A 20,276-nucleotide genomic window follows, 5' to 3' on the forward strand; every position below is an offset into this window, starting at 1 on the left:
CAGCCACCCCCACCCCCCTACAAATATAGGAAACACCACTACCCACCAACTGTATTTTCGAGAGATTTGACACTCTTAAACATGTATTCTGAGGTTAGGTCGTGTTTACTATGGTTTTCGGGGTCGCCGAATACAAATCTGGCGTCCTTTGATTTTTATCGCGTCAGATTCAAGGTCATTGGAAGGTCCAATCGAGAGAAAACGGTAAAAAAATCCAAAAAAATACGTTATAGGTTTTTGGAGTCGCTAATTACGAATCTGGCATCCGTTGAACTCTATCGCTTCAGGTTCAAGGTCATTTGAAGGTCATTTGAAGGTCAAATCGAGAAAAAACGGTAAAAAATTTTTAAAAAATGTTATAGGTTTTTGGGGTCGCTGATTACGAACCTGGTGTCCGCTGACCTTTATCGCGTCAGGTTCAAGGTCATGGGAAGGTCAAATCGAGAGAAAACGCTGGAAAAAATATGTTATCGATTTGACTTTCAAATGACTTTGAACCTGACGCTATAAAGGTCAGCGGACACAAGGTTCATAATCAGCGACCCCAAAAACCTATAACATATTTTTTAAAAATTTTTTTACCGTTTTTCTCGATTTGACCTTCAAATAACCTTCAAATGACCTTGAACCTAAAGCGATAGAGTTCAACGGATGCCAGATTCGTAATTAGCGACTCCAAAAACCTATAACGTTGGATTTTTTAACCGTTTTCTCTCGATTTGACCTTCCAATGACCTTGAACCTGACCCGATAAAAGTCAAAGGACGCCAGATTTGTATTCGGCGACCCCGAAAACCATAGTATATCCGAGCTAACCTCAGAATACATGTTTAAGAGTGTCAAATCTCTCGAAAATACAGTTGGTGGGTAGTGGTGTTTCCTCTATTTGTAGGGGGGTGGGGGTGGCTGGGGGTGGAGGGTAGTCCGTTTAGCGTCCAATCGACTCGGGATACTTATAAGATACTACCATGATTTTTTCAGATTTTTTGGTCCAAAAATAAATTAGGCCGAAAACCGGCCTTACCGACCCTCCCCCTTTGTGTAAGTAAACTAAATTACTTAACATATCTTAAGAACATGGCTTGAGGTAATATGTCTGTGCAAGAGAATCTTGAACGCCGTTTTATAAGAATTGACATCTGAACTGTGGCATAAGGTCGCATTCATATTTAAGATGATAATTCAAATTACAGTTATGTTTATAGATTCAAATGTATTTGTCGCATTCGCATTTCTCTTCCCATTTTTCATTTGATTTGTGAATTTACGGTTTCGTTTCAGCTCGATGCATTTCAAACACTTTTGATTATTTCGATTATCGCTTGGCTTCATGTCCACCTCTGAATAATCCTCATAATCTGAAAGTTTAAAAACAATTTCTTTTAAATCTTATACCATACAGCGAGGTTAAGAGATGCGTGTGAGGTACACATGAACAAGAGTTATCCATAAAAAAAGTTACGAACTTGAAGCTAGGTTTCGGATACAAGAAGAAAATAAATGATTGGATCAGTAGGCCCGTTTATTAGAAACAATATTAATTCTTTTTCCGTATGCAATTTATCATATTGTCTGCGCGTCCAAATAAGATTTAATTTAGCTTTGAAATAGAGAAATGTATTTTTGGCCCTGTAAAATTATTTTTGTAAAAATGGTTGGTTTATTAGGGGAAAGCGGCTTACAGTATTTCATTATGAATCACATTTCTAATGCTTCCCTCGGTTATCATTCTGTTTAGAAAATCAAAAATACCTTTCAGAACGTTCAAAAAGCAGAAAATCTCATAAATTATAACATGTATTACAATATGGTTATGTTTCTAAATTAAATGAGCAGATTATTTTACAATGCTATATGTTTCAATAACTTGATTTGCTTTATAATGGTAAAAAGACTTCTAAATAATTAATTTTTCTGTAAATTGTTCCTTCGAACTATTGTTTTTTACTTTTTTGATGAATTAGCAGCTTAGCCAGGATTTTTTTCGGGGGGGGGGGGGGGGGGGGGGGGCTTCGATTTTTTTCGAAGGGGGCTTCGGGTTTATGTATAGGCAAAAAGTGGGGGGAAGGGCTCCAATGTCTGAACTTGATCGAACCTCTTTTTCTACTCTCTTTCTCCCTCTCTCTCTCTTTCTGTTTATCCAATCATTTTTCTTTTTCTTCTTTGTTTTCTTTGTTAAATCGTAGAGCCTATTAGGTTGCTACGACAGTGCCATAAGCTTAGAAGATTAGTTTAGAAGTTTAGTAAATATTAACAAGAAATATTATAGTAAATAATTAATTTTCAAACATATTATAACATTTTTGAATAAAATAAATCGATATTCAATGCTCTTGTTTCTGAACACTGCTTCAATAAACTTCGTGCTCCTAATTCGCGATATATATTCTCCTTTCAGATGGCGAAGTTGTCAATGCAAACTTATTTCATCGCACGAAATAATTCGATCAGTTTCATCGGCTTCAGTAAGGATCGGAGCTCCACTGCTGGTCGACGCGAGCTCGCCATCGTGCTTATTCGTGTGAGTCTCCCGCTTGAAGTTAACTGTCGATAAGTAATGACGCAGTTACACAGGTACGCCATTAGGCAGAGCGCCTTACCGCAACGTTCCTGTTTGTCACGCCTAAGTGAGCACGGCACAACCTCCGCAGTTCCGCTCAACCACCCACGCGGCGCGGCGTCAATTTCGGGAAAATTAAACGGATGATCACTAAATCCAGTTTTGACTGTAAAGCATCAATACCTAATTTAAATTCCTCCTGACCCTTTATTCTAAAATCGAAAAAGAGCCGTTTAAAGTTTTGCCTTCAATAATTTCTTCGTTGAATTTAAAAGATTCGTAATTAATATATTAAATTTTTCAAGGAAAATCCTTTTGATTATTTTTAGGAAGTGCATTGTGGTCTTCCGTCTGGTGTTTCAAAGGATATATTTTGTATTCTTCGCCTGATTTCAGTCCTGTTTATTTCGAGCGGTTCATTAATTTATCCGGAAGAAACAAAGATTTAAATCAGAGTTTTTCATAGTTAAAGAATAAATCATTATCCTCTAAGTAATGGTTTATGCTTTCGAGATTTTTTATTTTTCCCCCACTAAGGCTAAGAAAATTCTAAATACACACCTTTCTTTAAACCAACGTGTTTAAAATGCTAGGCCATTCACTTTATGTTGTATTAAAAATTAATTAAAAGGTTTTGCACAAAAACACACATTTCTGGTGTTTTATTTTATTTGCAAAAAGATCATGCTGCATATTCGCAGTACATTCACAAGAATGTTTACATTATTAAAAGGAATTAAAGAATATTTTTTATTGAAGATTCAGTAGTGCTCGAAAAATTTGTTCATGCGTATTAGTGTATATTAGGGTGACACAAAAAAATATAATATTTTGATGATTTTTCTCTCAACCCCGTACTTTCTTCCATTTAATGTAAAAATAATTGTGCAGTTTCTTATAAATTAAAAAGAAGTTTAAACTATTCTTTTTTGTACAAAAATAAACAAATTAATTAGGTAAAAGCATTAAGTATGGTAATAAAATTGTGGTAGACATCAGTGCAAGTTTTGTGTACGTATAACTTAATTACTTGAGATGACGTGCAATATGTTTGCACAAGTTCCCCTTTTCAGTCGTTTTGTAATCACACTCATGGCAAATATATTGTCTTGTAAATTCTTCGTGTTTTACATATTTATGTCTATTTAAACCACTTTGCGAAGCATAGCTTAGAGAACATTTGTCACAATTAAACCTTTCTTTCGATTTATTTAAGTTTATTTTTTTATGCACTTGTTCTATATGGCGCCAAACGGTTGGTTGCCGTGCAAATCGTTTGCCGCAGATATAACACCCGAATTTTGGAATGCCATCGCATTCGAATCTTTGATGTTGATTCAAAAGACGCCTTTGTTTATAGGTTCGAGCACATTTTTCGCATTTGTGTTTCCTTTCCGATTTCTTATTCGAATCTTCATTTGTCGGGTTCCTTTTGGCCTGATGTACTTCGAACAATTTTGGATGATACTTTCGATTATCGCTTAGCTTTACCTCTTTTTTCGAATAATTCCCATTTGCTGAAATTTTAACAAAAATGTTTTTCAAAAATCTTTTACAGGATGTTTTTTAATAATATTTTAAGGGTCTTGGGGCATAAGGGCATGTCTCTGTAGAATATGTACAAAGTACTTATTTTTTCCTGTTCTTTTCATGATTCAATAAAGCTAAGTAATAGTTGAAAGATATGTTCTTTTCTTGTATGTATAAATCATTTTTTTTTAAATTACGCAAATTTTTGTGTGCTCTTTTTGCAGATGGTTGTTTGTTTTCGGGCGCTCCATTCACGATTCGGTAGAGCTAAGGGAGCTTTCATTATGAAATCTCCCTGAGTAACAGCTGGAAAGTATTTCTTTTTTAAATTAAAAAATAAAAAAGTTATGCAACTCTTTGTGAGCCAAATCAGCGTTTGGTGGTTGCTTCTTTCAGGATGTTATTTTAATAATTCGATATAGCTCGAAATAATTTTTTTATTAACAAAAAATAATAATAATAAAATGATTCACGGGTAGACAGTTTTTGTGTCTCCTCTAAAATTTTAGTTTTGGCACTTATGCCCTTATTACCTAAGACCCTTCATTTACTAAGAGTATGTGAAGTTTTACTTTCAATAATTCCTTCCTTGATGTCCAAAGCTTCATCATTACTATATTCAATTCTGCAGGTAATGTCCTTTTTAGTATTTATAAGCAATTCATTGTGATGTTCCCATTGGTTCGCTAAAGGATATGATTTTTCTGATTCACTCTTTGACTTTTCTGAAAAAAAAAGATGAATATAAATTAGAATTTCAAATAGTAAAATAATTGATCATTATCATATAAGTCCCGGTTTATTTTTTCAAGATTTTTTAGATTCTTCCACTATGGTTAAGATCATTGTGCATGAAAATCTTTATTCAAACCAACGACACAACAAGGCTACGCCATTCACTTTGTTTTATATTAAAAGTAATTTCAAAGGTTTCGGATAAATACATACATTTCTGGCGTTTTATTTTATCCACAAAAAAATAATTTACGTTTGGTATACGCTTGTAAATACAAGATTTTTGACAACTTTTAAAGGAATTAAATAATATTTCTATCACTTCAATTAATCAATTGATTGATTATTAAACATTTAATCAATATTCTAAATTACAAAAAACGACCTGATGCCCAGAAAAAGATTATTTTAATATCTCAGAATAGAATACATTTTTCAATGTGCACTAGTGTATATTAGGGTGGCCTAAAAAATCAAAATATGCACATTGTTTTTATCTTAATCCCCTATTTTTATGTAAAAATAATTTTTTAATATCTTACAAATTTAAAAAAAGTGTTAACTATATTTTCCTTGCGCGTAGAAATGACAAATTATTTTGCGTAAAAGAGCAATTCCATGTCAAATCATCTAAAGAATTTGAGCTATTGTCAGTAATTTGGATGAAAATTCAAATTTCAGTTCTTTAAGGTGTTAAAAGATAAACACGAAAATAATTTTTGAAAAAATCAAAAAACTTAGGAAATATTCATTAATGAATATTTTATAGCTTTGGGGAATTTAATGTCATTAAGGTATATATTTTTTAATTATTCGTAATAGAACGCAGTTTTGAAAGAAGTATTTTTTGAACAACAAAATTTCAAAAGTTTAGATTTTTGAATAACTAATTTTGAAACTGAATTTCTGAAAACCCCACTTTTTAGTTTCTTCATTTTTTGTATAGATAGTTTACAACGTCCTCCACAAGCCCTGTAAATATAAAAATAGGATATCCCTTACTTTTTGAGAAATAATTAAAAATGTAAGCCTAAATTATGCACACAATGTAAAAACCCACGTAAACAATAGGCGAACAATAGAAGAATATCATAATCGTATTTTATAATCGTATCGTTTTTCACATCGTGTGTATCATTTTTGTGTACATTTTTTATTATTTTTCGAAAACTAAGGAAGATACTATTTTTATATTTATAGGGCTTGTATGGTAAATTTTAAACTATTTATATAAAGAAAAATGAAAAAAAATAAAAAGTGTTTTTTCTTTTTCAGAAATTCAGATTCAAAATTAGTTTATAACGAATCTAAGAAGTTTTTGAAATTTTGTTGATAAAAAATTTTTTTTTCAAAACTGTGTCTTATTACCAATAATAGCTCAAAAGTAGTTTTTTTTAAACAAAAAAAATTATGCAACTCTTACTGAGACAAAATCGGCGTTTTTTAGGAAGTACCCCACCTTTGAAAATAGTTTTTCTCGGATGTAGGTTGCTTAATTCAAGGTGCTCTCTTATAAGTTCGATCTAGCTCGAAGGCACTTTTTTGTTTCAAATAAATAATTGAATGCGTCAAGGTAAACAATTTGTTGTGTATCCTCTAAAATATAAGTTTTAGCACTTACGCGTTTACGATCCATGACCTTTCATTAACTGAGAGTATGTGAAGTGTTACCTTCGATAATTTTTTCGTTGATTTTTAAGGTTTCAACACTGATAAATTCAATCCCGGGATTCAAATCCTCTTCAAGACTTCTGGGCAGTAGATTGTGATCTTCCCACCGGAATATTGAAGGATATGTTCGATATTCCCCTGTTGATTTTATTCTTGTTTCTTTCGAAGCACTCTTTGTTTTCTCTGAAAAAAAATATATGTAGGTAAAATAGAATTTTCTAATAGCGAAAAAATTGATCATTATGATACAAGTCCCAGACAGTCGCAAGTATGAAAACTGCGTTATTGTGATAAAGATTATTTTTAGAGAAACTACGAAAGTTTTTGAAAACTCCTACTCGTACTTGAATCATTTGGTCATTTGGTTTAAATTCTTCCTACATAAACACCTTTTGTTGAATTATTTTTAGAAATGCAGGAAGATATCACATTTTCGTTATATATGCGAACGTTTTTTCTCGAAAATGTTACCTTTTTAGGGTTTCGAAGTTCCGAGTAGGAACCCTTATAGTATCGGTATGTGTCCGTTCATCCGCTGCACTTTTCTCTCCGGTAGAGGAAGTGATGGGGAGGGAGCAGGGGAAAAGAAAGGAGAAGTTAGAGGAGAGACGGGCAGTGATAGGAAGGAAATTATGGGAGGGGAGGGAAGAGATTTGTACGACTTAATTTGAGTCTTAATATACTGATAAACCCGCTTTTGAACGATTGATTCTGTTGAGATGTAAGAAAAAGGGTATAAACAGTAGAAAATCCAAAGATTTCCAAATTTTTTCATTAGTACATTCAATTTCATATTTGAAATTTTTAAAATTATTTTTTAATGTAATTTGTTTTAATTTTCATCAGGTTTTTCATTATTTTAAAATTATTTTTATGATTTTCTAATACTTTGCAGGATTTAATTTAGATTCCCTTATAGATATTATTCTCATTTTCATCGAATAATTGTTTGATTTCCCTGAAATATTCAAAACAATTTTAATTATAATTCGTCAGTAGGTGAATAATTAGTCAATATCTTATAATGCTTGATATATATTTTTAAGATTTTCCACTTTTTTACACGAAGGTTGAGATCATTATGTATTTAACAGAGGAATTTTTTAGTAAAAAGGCACATTGACGAGATTTTCGAAAATAAAATAAAATGACATGAAATTGCCCTTGCTAAGGATGCAGTCGACCTGAAAAATAAGATGCATTAAAATGTATCCGACATTTTTTAGAATTAAAAAAGAGTTTATTGTTTATTTTAAGGCATACGAGTGAAATATTAAATATATTTAGTTACACGGACACTGCTAGTCATAAAAGTACGAAAGTTAATAACGAAATAAATATACAAACATTTTCACGCAAATATAAACACATACATATGACAATCAAATTGTTCAGCGAGCGAGATTCTGAGAATATCTTAAGGGCATGTGATAGATACTTAAAAAGTTATCAATTTTACCAATGTTAGGTTCCCCCGGCTTTTCCTACAATAATAATTAATTTCTTTTAAAAATTTGGGAAATAGTATCGAACATGCTAACGGACGTTCTCGAACTCTTCGTTCGTGGAATAATTCAAAAAATTTATTTGGGTGAATTTGATAATTGCGTGTGTCATTTGAGGTTGTGTGTAATAAAATTATCCTTCTAGTGGAAAAATCTCCTGGCTGTCTGATGTCAGATCAGGCCCAGATCTGGCGACGTCTAGACCGTCTAGTCATGACCGTCTAGTCTGGCTCAGATCTGGGACTGGTCAGCAATCCATAACATAAAAATGTCTAAATAACAATCAGCCAAGTTTTTTAAAAACATTTTCGAAGAACTGTCAGGATGTCCAAAATCATACAAAATAAGAAATTAACACTTTTAAAACTCAGTTTTTTTCTCTTATTTTCTTGGCAGTCTAAGCTGGCCCAGATCTGGGACTGGTCCGCAATTCATGCCATAAAAATTTCTAAGTGTTAATCAGTTAAATTCTTTTAACCCTTTTCGAAAAACTGTCATGATGTCCAAAATTATACAAAAGAAGAAATTAATACTATTAAAAATAATTTTTTTTCACTTATAGTCTTGACAGTCTAGTCTCGCCCAGATCTAGGACTGGTGCGCCATCCATATCATACAAATTTCTAAGCGTCAAGCAGACATATTTTTTCACTAATTTTGAAAAACTGTCAGTGTCTAAAATCGTACCAAATAAGAAATTTAACATTATTAAAAATCGAGTTTTTCTTTAAAATTACATTTCACATTATTCTGAATCGTTGTAAACTAGTACAAAAGACGTAAAAATTAAAAAAAAAAGCACGAAGAAAAATTATTGGTAATAGACGACAAAAAAATGTGTAACAAAATGAAAAAAAATGTTTAAACAAATTTAAAAAAAAAATGTCTGCGAAAAATTGTTTTAAACAAATTTAGAATAAAAATAGCTTAGACAAATTTTTTCAAAAAAAATTGTTTACCCAAAAAAATATATAAAAAATGTTATTAAATCTTATACTATGAAACTAAAAAAATTTTAATTGATTTTATTTATATTCCCGTTAACAGTTAATTTATTTGACATACATATGATATATAATAATAGAAAATAATCAATGAAGAAAAAGAGCTGATAAAAGTTTTTTTTTTAAATTTTTTGAGTTGTACCTTATGAGGATGGTTTTTCCATTGAGTTTCAATTCTGTTAGTATAGAGTAATGGTTAAAGTTCCCGACTGCTAGCTAATAGATTCAGGTGTGGATGAAGGTTCTAAACCCTGTAGCGTTAGACATTTTATTTGTAATATAATAAAATTTGTAATATAACCTTTTTTGTTATATCTGTAGAGTATAGCAATAGTGGGTGTTAAAATTAAAGAAAAAGTTTGAAACTTACACTTCTGTAATTATACTGGTGTGCAATACCGTGCACGTTCCACAAGTCAATTCCGCCTGGGACTAGCGGCTGCCTAGACCGTCTAGCCACAAACTTTGCAATAGTGTTAAAGGTCTGGCCAGCCCCAGACTAGGCCGTCGGATGTGCGCCTGATTAGAGTCTAGACGGTCTAGTCCGGAGCTTACCAATGCCAGAAGATTTTTCCACTAGGGCCCAGCTTTACTTCCAAACTACATAATACTTTTGGTCAAAAACTTGGGACAAGCAGAAAAAGGTAGTAACTAATCCCCAGGAACTAACCTTATTTGTAAGCAATTTCAAAAGTTTATTTCATAAATAATTTCTTAGTGGCTACCGACAACATCGGTACGACAGAGATCTACAGTATTGGGACAGCAGCGAGCTGAAAACCGACCCTCAAAATAGTGGACATGCATACCATTTTTATGTAGCAGAATAAAATTATTTGTTATTATCCCTCAAAAAAAGAGTTGGCGGCTGTCCGTTTAAATATTTTTTAACATCTCCGCATTCAGTTTTTAAGATTTTAATATTTGAGGACAAAAACCCAGGGGAACTGAACCCGATTTACTACACGACGAAGTATCACATGCCCTTATTTTTTAAATCATTTTAGCAATAAGAATTACATTTTTTTTAAATAGCGCATGCGAGTGAAAAAAAAAGATTGGGTATTAATTATAGCATTTTTCTCAAATTTTATCAAAATAATCAACATACGAATGATTATAAGGCAACGTGTATCGTCAAAAAATGGTAATGAGAAATCTTATGGATCTATTTTAGTCTGTCAATTTTAACATAAAATATTTTATTATATCCTGCGTTTAAGTTCGAGAATGTGTCACAAAATATGCCTCCTTTTGGATATCTGTAAATGACGTAAAGTTATGAGTGTTAATAAGATATATTTCACATTCGTTTTATATCCGTAAAAATCGAAAAATAAATTCTAGTTTAACTTGCTGCTTGTTCTAAACGGTTATATGGACTTCCTTTTAGATATCTGAGAGCTGGATTTAAGATGTAATAGACCCACGTGGCGACTCATGCTACTTTTATGTTTAAATTCTTTACCGCAGAACGCACAACTAAATTGTGGCATGACGTTGCATTCGTATTTTTTATGAAAATACAAACTTTGTTTCTGAACATAGCTTCGCTCACATTCTTCGCATTTGTACTTTCTATCCGGGTTTAAACAATGAATTTTCTTCCTCTTGATTTTGCGTTTTCGTAATGTAGGTTTTTCTCGATCTGAACATGTATTAAAACGTTACTAAACATTCTTCATTTTATATTTTTACTCGAGATATTTTGATTAAAAATGCAGTTATACCTTGGATGATTGCATCCTTGATTTCCAATGTTTCATCAATTTCGTATTTAATTAAAGTCTCGGCAGCAGGCTTATTGGCAGAAGAAATGTAAATAGTTTGAAAAGCAAATAGCCCACTATCTTGCCCTTCTGTTGATTTTTTCAAATCACTCTTGGAATTCCCGGCGGTATCTGAAGTACTCTGTTGACCTAGAAAATCATTACCTAAGTGTTACAAAGAGCAATTTTCGATGATTTTAATCCTCATTAATACAGCAGCTACATATTCAATTGATAACACAGATTACACTAAGAAAAAATCATGCAGTAAACCTTGACTCAATTAACAGTAATAATCAATATTAAACTGTATTTGATTTGAAAAGAATTTACATTCTAAAATGTTGCAGTATTGGGATCAAAATAATTTCATAAATATATATCACTTTAAAGTTTGCTATCTTTTATATGTTAATCTTTATATACAGAAACGTCACGTTTATATCAAGACTTGGTTTTTCAGATATATAAACATAGGTTTACAAAATCTGGATTTGTGTTTTTGGTACAATATCGTACTTTTCTTTTTAAATATAGGTCAGGTTCACAACTTCCTTGTATGTTTTTATTACGCTAACAAAAGATGGGGTAATGCAACCTGGGGTAATATGGCACATATTGCAATATGTCACATGAGATAATATGGTATTTGGGTAACATAGCACATGATGTAATGTGGAATATCGGGTAAATGTTTCTTGTTAGGGTAGTATATTTGTAGTAATATGGCTCAATAAAAAAAATTAATATAAAATTGGGTAATATGGCATATGATTCAATATGGCACATACAGCAATATGTCACACGAGGTAATTTGGAACATAGGGTCTATATTTTTGGTTAGCTCAGTGTCTATAGTACAATATTATACTATTTTCCTAAAAACATCCTCGATTCCTGAAACAGCGGCAACTATGGCGGCAAGATATTTGATAATATGGAGGTATGCACCTCAGCACAAAAACATTATGCGGTAAATATTAAATTTATATTTAATTAAAAGAAGGTATCTAGACTTAAAAGCAAAACAATAATTTTATAGAACGCAAACATAAAATAAAACATGAAGAACTAAAAAAAAAATAATAATAATACAACTTTTGTTTTCCTGCAGTGTCTTGAAGACGTTGGTGTTTTTTTTCAAAATTCGAAGAACTGTGACTCTGTATCTATTTGTTACAATTACACTCCGTTTAAGATGGTTTTAAATATATTTTTGACGCAAGAGGTCTATGTAACTAGAAATATCAACTTGTATGAGAAATGCCCTAAGAACTGAAGTTTCGTGTTCTAAATTCCTTGAGATGTTTCTAAATAACATAATATTTTTCTCTGTATTTCTTTTCTGATTCTAACTTTGGTTACTGATTTTTCGGCTTCATTTCGGCCTGATACAATTATAACAATTTGGATTTATAATTTTGATTATCGCTTAGTTTTTCACTCAGAAACAATGTATGTTTGACCTTATATCAATGATAGGACTATTCTGATTAAAAAAATCATTTCTTTGAGTATACATAGCTTTTTGGACAATTCACATAGTCTGAAATTTTACCAAATACTTTTTTGAAAATCTTGTGCCAGATAATTTTTAATAACATTTACTACTAGTATTGGGTATGGGAATAACTTTCCGTTTTTTTTTAAAAGGTGTTGCTGGACCTGCAGTTGCCCTGTTTGGTGAAACAATGGTCCACGATTTTTTAAGGTTATATGTGACCTCTAAGAAGCATTAGTTGACATTCATTCCCAGATAAAGGAAAATTTTATTTTTCAGTGTAAAAAATATTAACTTTATTCCAAAAAAGCAGCATCCGTGGGAAGTTCTTCTTCAGCTTTCCCGCAAAGAGCTAATTGCATTGACCATAACAAATAGTAACATTTTGATCGGTTTCGCAATATGGGGTCTCACGTTGTCATGCAGCAGAATCAACTTTTCGTGTCTTTCGATCCACTCCGACCGCTTTTCTTTTAGAGCTCGGTTCAGAAGCAGTAGCAGCAGGGAGAGAAGGTAGGCACAACCGTCGCGCTAGCGGTGAGAAAGTAGCTGCACACTAAGAAAGTAGCTGCAGTTAAACTGCGCAAGCGCCGCATGTGCAGGGCGGTTCGACTATACTTTTGGTTAAACGATTCCGCCAGATTAGGGTTAATGTTCTCGCGAATCAGTGGAGCCGTTCTACTAAACAGAAGTGGCGCTGTTCACTGAGTTAACGATTTCCGACGATGGTTTCCGACGGTTCTAGGAGTTCATAATACGCAGCACCTTTTTTCTTTTGAACCGTGCATATTTCTTTTTGAAAGCGATGGACCGGGTTTACCTGTTATTCTGCATGATTGTGGTCGTTTAAAATTATCGAAATGGATCGCTTTTTCATCACTGGTGATGATTCGATGTCAAAAAATCTTTATTTCCATCGAACGATGCGTTTCAGCAGTACTTCCTTCATTTGCGAATGAGTTTAAACCTAATATATGAATTCTTACTTTCGATCATTTCTTCCTTTATTTCCAGAGTTTCGTCATTGATATAGTAACCTTGTAAAGAGATCATTACAGTGAATAACGTGGCTTTAAAAAAATTGTACACTTTAATGCCTATAAATCTAAGAAAATTCCGTTTTTGTCCTGAAAGACATCTAAGGGCATCCGAATGCATACACAAGGGTATGATTTACAAGTTTATCGCGTTTAAAATTTGAGGTCAGATTGCTGCGACCCAGCGCCGGATTAACATTTTTCGGGGCCTGGGGCTAAACCTCGAAGGGGCCCTCTTAAGGGCAGAGAAAATCCTAATTTTGTTGTAACGTACGTGAACTTTTCTGGGGTCAGGGTCCTCTTGTTGCGTAAACTAATATCAGACTTTACCTAGGCTTTAAAGTTTCGTGTACGCATAACTAAATGACTTGAGATGACGTAAGGTACTCTGTCTGTTCAAGACAGCCTTCTCTCTTGTTTTATAAAAACAATATTTGCAAAATAAATCTTTCGTAATGTCCTTCTGTTCGCAATAATTCCTTATTTTCGAAGTCTGGAGATTCGTTTTAAGATGCATGAGGTCTATATGGATATCCATAAAACATTTCCCTTGAAATTGTTTGAAGCAGAATTTATATATAAACTGTGACCAGATTTAACATCAGGCGATACCAAATTTTGGCTTGTATGTTTCATTGCGTTTCTGACCTGTAATTGTCTCTGGATCTGAAAATTTAGTAAAATGTAATATGATATTGCTTTTTTATCGTTTTATTTAAGATATTTTAATTTAAAATCAAGTCGTACCTTCGGTGATTTCTTTCTTGATTTCCACAGTTTTATCAATGTCGTATTCCATTAAAGTGTTGACATTGCAAGAAGAAATGCAAGGTGCGACGAGAATACGGCTCACCAACCTTTCTTTTTGCTAATTTGGTCGAATCAATTTTTAAATTATGTTGATTACAGTATTTAAAGAAAAGAGCATCCACTAAACCTTGACTAAATTCACAGTAATTACGTATAGATGACTATATTCCATTTGGAAATAATTAAAAAAATTTTTAAATAAATAAATACATCCCTTGAAATTCTATCTATTTCTTTAGAATTAACAATTTTATGTTCAGAAATATCTCGGTTCTTGTAACTAGTTGTGTTTCGAAAAATTTTCTTGACTTAGAAGAACAAAATTAATAGACTGCATGTTACAATTCTATATTATTTAAATCTTTCCCACGCTTACATTTCTACCATTTTATATTTATTGACTATGAAAATGAGGGGGCTTTATTTTACGTCCCCTTCCGAATCATTCTTATCTGAAGGTTGAACAACATTTTTTCTATAATTTTGAAGTAAAATCCTTTTCATTATTTCTGGAAGCAAATTCTGGTCTTCTCTCTGGTATTTTAGGGGACAGACTTTAGATTCCCCTGTTGATCTTATTCTTGTTTCCATCGAATCTCTCTTTGACCTCTCTGAAAAAAAGAAATATGTAAATTATAATTTTTCAATATTAAAATTACTAATCATTATGCTATAAGTTGTTATTTCTGTTTTCAAGCTTTTCGAATTTTCTACACTAAGGTTGCGATCGCTGTGCATTCAAACGCCTATTTAAATGGGCGATCCACGACTCGTTCTCATACCTATTTTAGGAGGATATTGTACGTACAGCTTTACGATTGAATTAATAATAACCTTGTTTTGAAGAATACATCTTATTTACGAACTATGCATATCTTTGAATTGCTCAATTCGATATTTACCCCTTTTGTATATTATTTAATTTCTTTTTAAATATATGCTTACAAAACATTTTAAATAAAATTCAGAACGTTTTGCTAGTCCAGTTTCAATCAAATCATGAACACAGGTTTTCTGTTCTGGATTTCGTCCGAAAGCAGGTATGAACACGAGTCTTGGACAGCTCATTTAAATTTATAGTGATTTTATTGTAGGCCATGCATTAGAATTTCTATTCATAATTTATTTAAATGTTTGACATAAATACATCGATTTAACTGTCAGTTGAGTGCCACGTTATGCTGGTGGATCATACATCAATCAATAATAAATAACGAGAATGTATTTAATGACCAGAAAGATTGTTATTTTATTATGTGGGAATACAATACATTTGTTAATATACATCAGTGTTTCTTCATATTGGTAATAGATATAAAATAATTATACATTGACCCATAAAGTTTTATCTTCGATAATCTCTTCCTCGATTTTAAAAGTTTTGTCGTTGATCTATATAATTTCGAAAGAAAATCCTTTACATTATTTATGAACATCAGATTGGTATTTGAAAGAAAACGCTGGATTATCATCTGCTGATATTATTCTTTTTTATTTAGAAAAATTCTTTGATTATTTTTAATAACTCGAAAAATGTAAATTACAATTTTTTCAATAGTCAAATAATTGATCATTATCCTGTAAGTCCTGGTATATTTTTTCATAAATTGATGATACAGTAGTGCTCATAACTCTTTTCTAGTGGATCATCAATCAGAAAATCTGTAATCAATATATTAAACTACAGGAGAGTATTTAATTCCCAGAATAATGATTACGTTATTAAGTTAGAGCAGACATTTTTATGTGTATTAGTACATATTTTATAATATTTGTATACATATGATCATCATATCATAACCATTTGAAAGGTGTCACGGTAGAACGTTTACGTGTCAAGGAAAAAAATGTGAGTTCAACAAAAAAAAGTTCTCAAAATTAGAATTATATAAGAATTGAATAAATATTTGACAAATTGCGAATGTACATTCGAGAATTTCTGGAGCTCTATACATTCATATAGAGAAAGTGAGAAATTAATATTTGTTAAGAAAAACCAATAGCACCATTTTATTTTTTTACAAAAATTACATAAAGTCAATGCTTTTACTTTTTTTTTAAATATCTGGATTCGATTGCAGCTCCATGTACTCGTGAAAAGGCTTTAATAATTTTTGTTATTTTATATCAATCTGAAATTCCCAAAAACCATAACTTACGTTTTGTTTTATAGAAATTATATTTAAAAATATGCGGATATTGAAATCCTAAACACTTGGATGTTTGGTATGCAAATAAATATGAGCGGATTGCGGAGGTTGTTCCTGTAATATGCACTCCTTGCAGCCATTATCATGTACACTGAAAAGGAGAATGGGACTGAGAATTCTGCAAATGACAGATACGCAATTTAAACCGATTCGCTTTCTATCGGTTATTTTTTCTAAGTCGCATATTTAAAAAGATTGTTTAAACAATTTAGTTATGCGGTGAAACCCTTTATTTCATGTATGTAGCACAAAAAAGTATTTTAATTTATAAAATAAAATAAAAATACTTTTACATGTTTAATGTTTCTTGTGCAAAATCCAATTAGTTCAGATGACTTGCTTTAATATGTCTGTACAAGTTAACCTTGTCTCTCGTTTCATAACCACAATCATCGCAAGTAAATTGTCGTGTAATGCCCTCGTGTTGTACACGTTTATGTCGATTTAAAGCACTTTTCGTGGTGTAACTTCGAGAACATTTGTCACATTTAAGTCTCGTTGACAATGTTTTATTTGAGCTGGTTTTTTGATGCACGATATCTGTATGGCGCCAAAGGTTTGTTTTCCGTTTAAATCGTTTATCGCAGAATTTACATTTAAATTGTGGAATGACGTCGCATTCGTATTTTTGGTGACTAATTAAATCTTTTTTATTCCTATACCTTCGCGCACATTTTTCGCATTTAGATTTGTTTTCCAATTCCTTCTTCGAATCTTGATTTTTCGGCTTCCTTTTGGACTGATACATTTCGACAATTTTGGATTGACCTTCGTGATTATCGGTTGGTTTTAGGTCGCTTTTTGAACAATTCCCATAATCTGAAAATTTAACAAAACTTAAAACAAATCTTGTGCCACATAATCTTTGATAATATGTACTCCGAGTATATGAAGTTTTACCTTCGATAATTTCTTCCTTGATTTCCACGGATTCGACATTGATATATTCAATTTCGCAAGTCGCATCCTTTTCACTACTTTTAGGTAGCAGATTGTGGTCGTCCCTATCGTGTTTTAATGAATATGCTTGATATTTGCCTGCGGATCTTATTTCAGTTTTTATTGAATGACGTTTTGATTTTCCTGAAAAAACAAAGTTGAAAATTATAATTTTTCAAGAGTAAAATATTCGATCATTAGCCTATAAGTTCCGATTTATGTTTTCAAGATTTTCAAGTTTTACACACCAAGGCTTAGATTATTATACATTTAAACCTTCGTTTAAATTTATGGCGTTTTATTTCTGGACCATGCATTAAGATATCTATTTTAATTACAAAGGGATCATGCAGTACATTTTGTATATATTTGTATAGACAACACTAATCACAACCTTGAAAAGAATTAAAAAAATATTTTCTCAAATATATGTATATATTTATATATATGTATTAAATACCCTGAAAAATTATTACTTTATTAAATCAGAGCAGAATACATAAGTCATATATATTAGTATATATACCATAATAGTATTGGATATAAATAATTTCAAGTATCGCACAATATATATTTTCCAATTCGTATGAGTAATTTTCTTAGGTTTAAAGCTTTGTTTTCAAACAAATAAATGACTATAGATGGTATAAGGTAATGTGTCTGTATAGGTTAACCTTGTCTGTTGTTTTATAATCACAATCATTGCAAATAAATTGTCGCGTAATGCCCTCGTGTTGTATACGTTTATGTCGATTTAAAGCACTTTTTGTAGAGTAGCTTCGAGAACATTTTTCACAATTATGCCTTTCTTTTGATGTGATCAAGTTTGTTTTTTTATGCAAGAGGTCTGTATGGCGCCAAAGGTTTTGTTTCCGTTTAAATGGTTTGCCGCAGAAATTACATGCGAATTGTGGCGTGACATCGCATTCGTATTTTACATGAGTATACAAAGTTCGTTTCTGTTTATAGGTTCGAGCACATTTTTCGCATTTGTATTTCATGTCCGATTCCACCTTCGGTTCTTGAGTTTTCAGCATCCTTTTGGCCTGATCTATTTTGTACAATTTTGATTGATTTTTTTGATTACGACTTAATGTTACGTCGCGTTTTGCGAAATTCTCTTGATCTAGAACATTAACAGACTTTTTTTAAATCTTCCGACATATAGTGTTTTAAATGTATTTAGTACGAATGTAAGTGAAGTTATACCTTCGATATTTTCTTCCTTGATTTCCAAAGCTGCATCATTGGTACATTCAATTTTGCAACTAAAATCCTCTTGATTATTTTTAAATGGTGGATTGTGGTATACTCTTTGGTGTTTTAAAGGGTACGCTTGATATTTGCATGCTGATTCTTTTTTCGTTTCCTTCCAATCACTCTTTGATTTCTCTGAAACATTTAGAAAAACGTAAATTAGATTTATTCAATCGTTAAATAATTGAGGCACAGAGAACAACTAGGTATTTATTTTCAATTGTGTTTAAATGAAATTTTTCATGTTTTAATTCTAATAGAAAGGTTTAAATGGGTTTGAAAATGATCTTTTATTGCAGGAAAACATCACAAGCGACAAGAAATCTTCTTCATCACTTTTTTTAAAAATAACTTTATATGGGTTTAACCAATTTCTTTTATCAGAAATAACAGCACACCTGATAGAAAATATAAGGTTCCTTCAAAGTCGGAACTTCTGTGGTTCGATTCCCAATGGAGTGAAGTGAGTAGATCTTTTTTCAGACAAAATTTAGTTTAATAAAAAATTTTTTTAATTTATTTTTCATTGAGGCAGAAATGACATTTCAATTCTTTATTTCAATTCTTCAGGGTCCCATCTAATTCGAACAGCGAACAACGTTGCACGAGTATCGACAAAACATTGATACTCCGCATAAGGGAGCGCATTTGTCCCACACAGAGAGCACCTGCAGTTCGATGCTGATATGCCAGAAGATCGAAAGTTTCGGTCTAGCAAGTACAATGCATCGTGTCATGTTTGTTTCGAACTGCTGGCATACCAGTATCGAACAGTACGCGCTTTCTGTATTGGACCACTCCGCTCCCGCATGAGGAGAATCAATTGTTTCTCGATAGCTCGCACTTAACGCATTCGCTAACCGAATCACGCGCGATCCAGAAAAATTGAACAATCGTGGCTCCACCCTCGAACCGACAGAGGTCCAGTCCACGCGGACAATATGGGCTGCATTGTATCGGGTACCCCCCTCTGCACAAAATTTTCCGTATAATTTAAAGTACCTTAAATTGCAAAAATAATATTTTCGAACAACATTGGGCTTTACCTAATTGTCACTCTGCTACTCTCGGATTCGATCTAAAGGCATTAAGGAACCAAAAAAATATCTTTGACAACGAATTTGGGAAATTGACATTCGCAAGATGTACGAAAATGATTCTATATAAAAACCATTTCTATTCAGAAGCAAATCGAATGATTGAACTTATAAGAAAGTCTGAAAAACTTATTTTTCTTAACACATATATGCAATCCCCCTTGATTGGCCACCGTTTACAGACATCGTTCTGGGTGAAGTTAGTTTAGTCATTTGTCATTGCAGTGTATTCCTTGGGGGTATTCATTGCCACTAATATAAACTCCCATGGTATATCCGATATCTGTAGACGGTAGAAAATATCAGGATTTGCATTGTAATTTATAAAGAAAAATATTATTCGAAACACAAGATCTTACTGACGACTGCTCACTACGAGTGTATGGTAAAGGCTCAGCACGTATTTGAAAGAGAGGCGAAGCTGAGCCGAAGGGTGAGTGCTGTGCTTTCGCACTCGCAGTCCTCAAACCGCTCATTTGGCCAGTCATATCGAAATATTCTATATAGCTATACTATACACTATGTCATTAAGTGTGTAGATATTAAAAAATACAATTCATTAATTGAAATGAAGCGGGGATAGTTAAACAGTGCTAAGTCCAATCAACTTAGTTGTACAGGAAAAGCGAAACACCTTTCTAGAGCGACAAT

General features: G+C 32.2%; 4 protein-coding genes across 4 annotated transcripts in view; all 4 read right to left on the reverse strand.

Moving 5' to 3' along the window:
• LOC117182755 (zinc finger protein 506-like) overlaps positions 1–2,508 on the reverse strand; it is a 9,375-nt gene extending 6,867 nt beyond the window's left edge. The window contains exons 1-2 of the mRNA XM_033375860.1: positions 2,436–2,508; positions 1,269–1,358 (exon numbers count right to left, since the gene is read on the reverse strand). Coding sequence (XP_033231751.1) covers positions 1,269–1,358; positions 2,436–2,508 — 163 coding nt within the window. The remainder of the gene's footprint in view (positions 1–1,268; positions 1,359–2,435) is intronic.
• Positions 2,509–3,343: 835 nt separating this feature from the next.
• Positions 3,344–14,111, reverse strand: LOC117182756 (zinc finger protein 208-like). Its single transcript, XM_033375861.1, has 7 exons — positions 14,060–14,111; positions 13,961–13,978; positions 10,736–10,924; positions 10,537–10,653; positions 6,497–6,679; positions 4,663–4,815; positions 3,344–4,077 (listed from the first exon to the last, which is right to left on the reverse strand). The coding sequence occupies exons 1-7, from the start codon at positions 14,109–14,111 to the stop codon at positions 3,587–3,589; spliced, it is 1,203 nt and encodes a 400-aa protein (XP_033231752.1). The 3' UTR covers positions 3,344–3,586.
• Positions 14,112–15,493: 1,382 nt separating this feature from the next.
• LOC117182757 (zinc finger and BTB domain-containing protein 41-like) lies at positions 15,494–17,541 on the reverse strand. Its single transcript, XM_033375862.1, has 3 exons — positions 17,520–17,541; positions 17,233–17,415; positions 15,494–17,151 (listed from the first exon to the last, which is right to left on the reverse strand). The coding sequence occupies exons 1-3, from the start codon at positions 17,539–17,541 to the stop codon at positions 16,655–16,657; spliced, it is 702 nt and encodes a 233-aa protein (XP_033231753.1). The 3' UTR covers positions 15,494–16,654.
• A 326-nt stretch (positions 17,542–17,867) lies between these two features.
• LOC117182758 (zinc finger protein 225-like) lies at positions 17,868–20,113 on the reverse strand. The gene is made up of 3 exons (XM_033375863.1): positions 19,999–20,113; positions 18,481–18,663; positions 17,868–18,397 (listed from the first exon to the last, which is right to left on the reverse strand). Exons 1-3 carry the CDS (start codon positions 20,111–20,113, stop codon positions 17,907–17,909), a joined length of 789 nt encoding a protein of 262 aa, XP_033231754.1. The 3' UTR covers positions 17,868–17,906.
• Positions 20,114–20,276: the final 163 nt, after the last annotated feature.

The sequence above is a fragment of the Belonocnema kinseyi genome, chromosome 2, assembly GCF_010883055.1.
Source record: "Belonocnema kinseyi isolate 2016_QV_RU_SX_M_011 chromosome 2, B_treatae_v1, whole genome shotgun sequence".
Taxonomy (NCBI): domain Eukaryota; kingdom Metazoa; phylum Arthropoda; class Insecta; order Hymenoptera; family Cynipidae; genus Belonocnema; species Belonocnema kinseyi.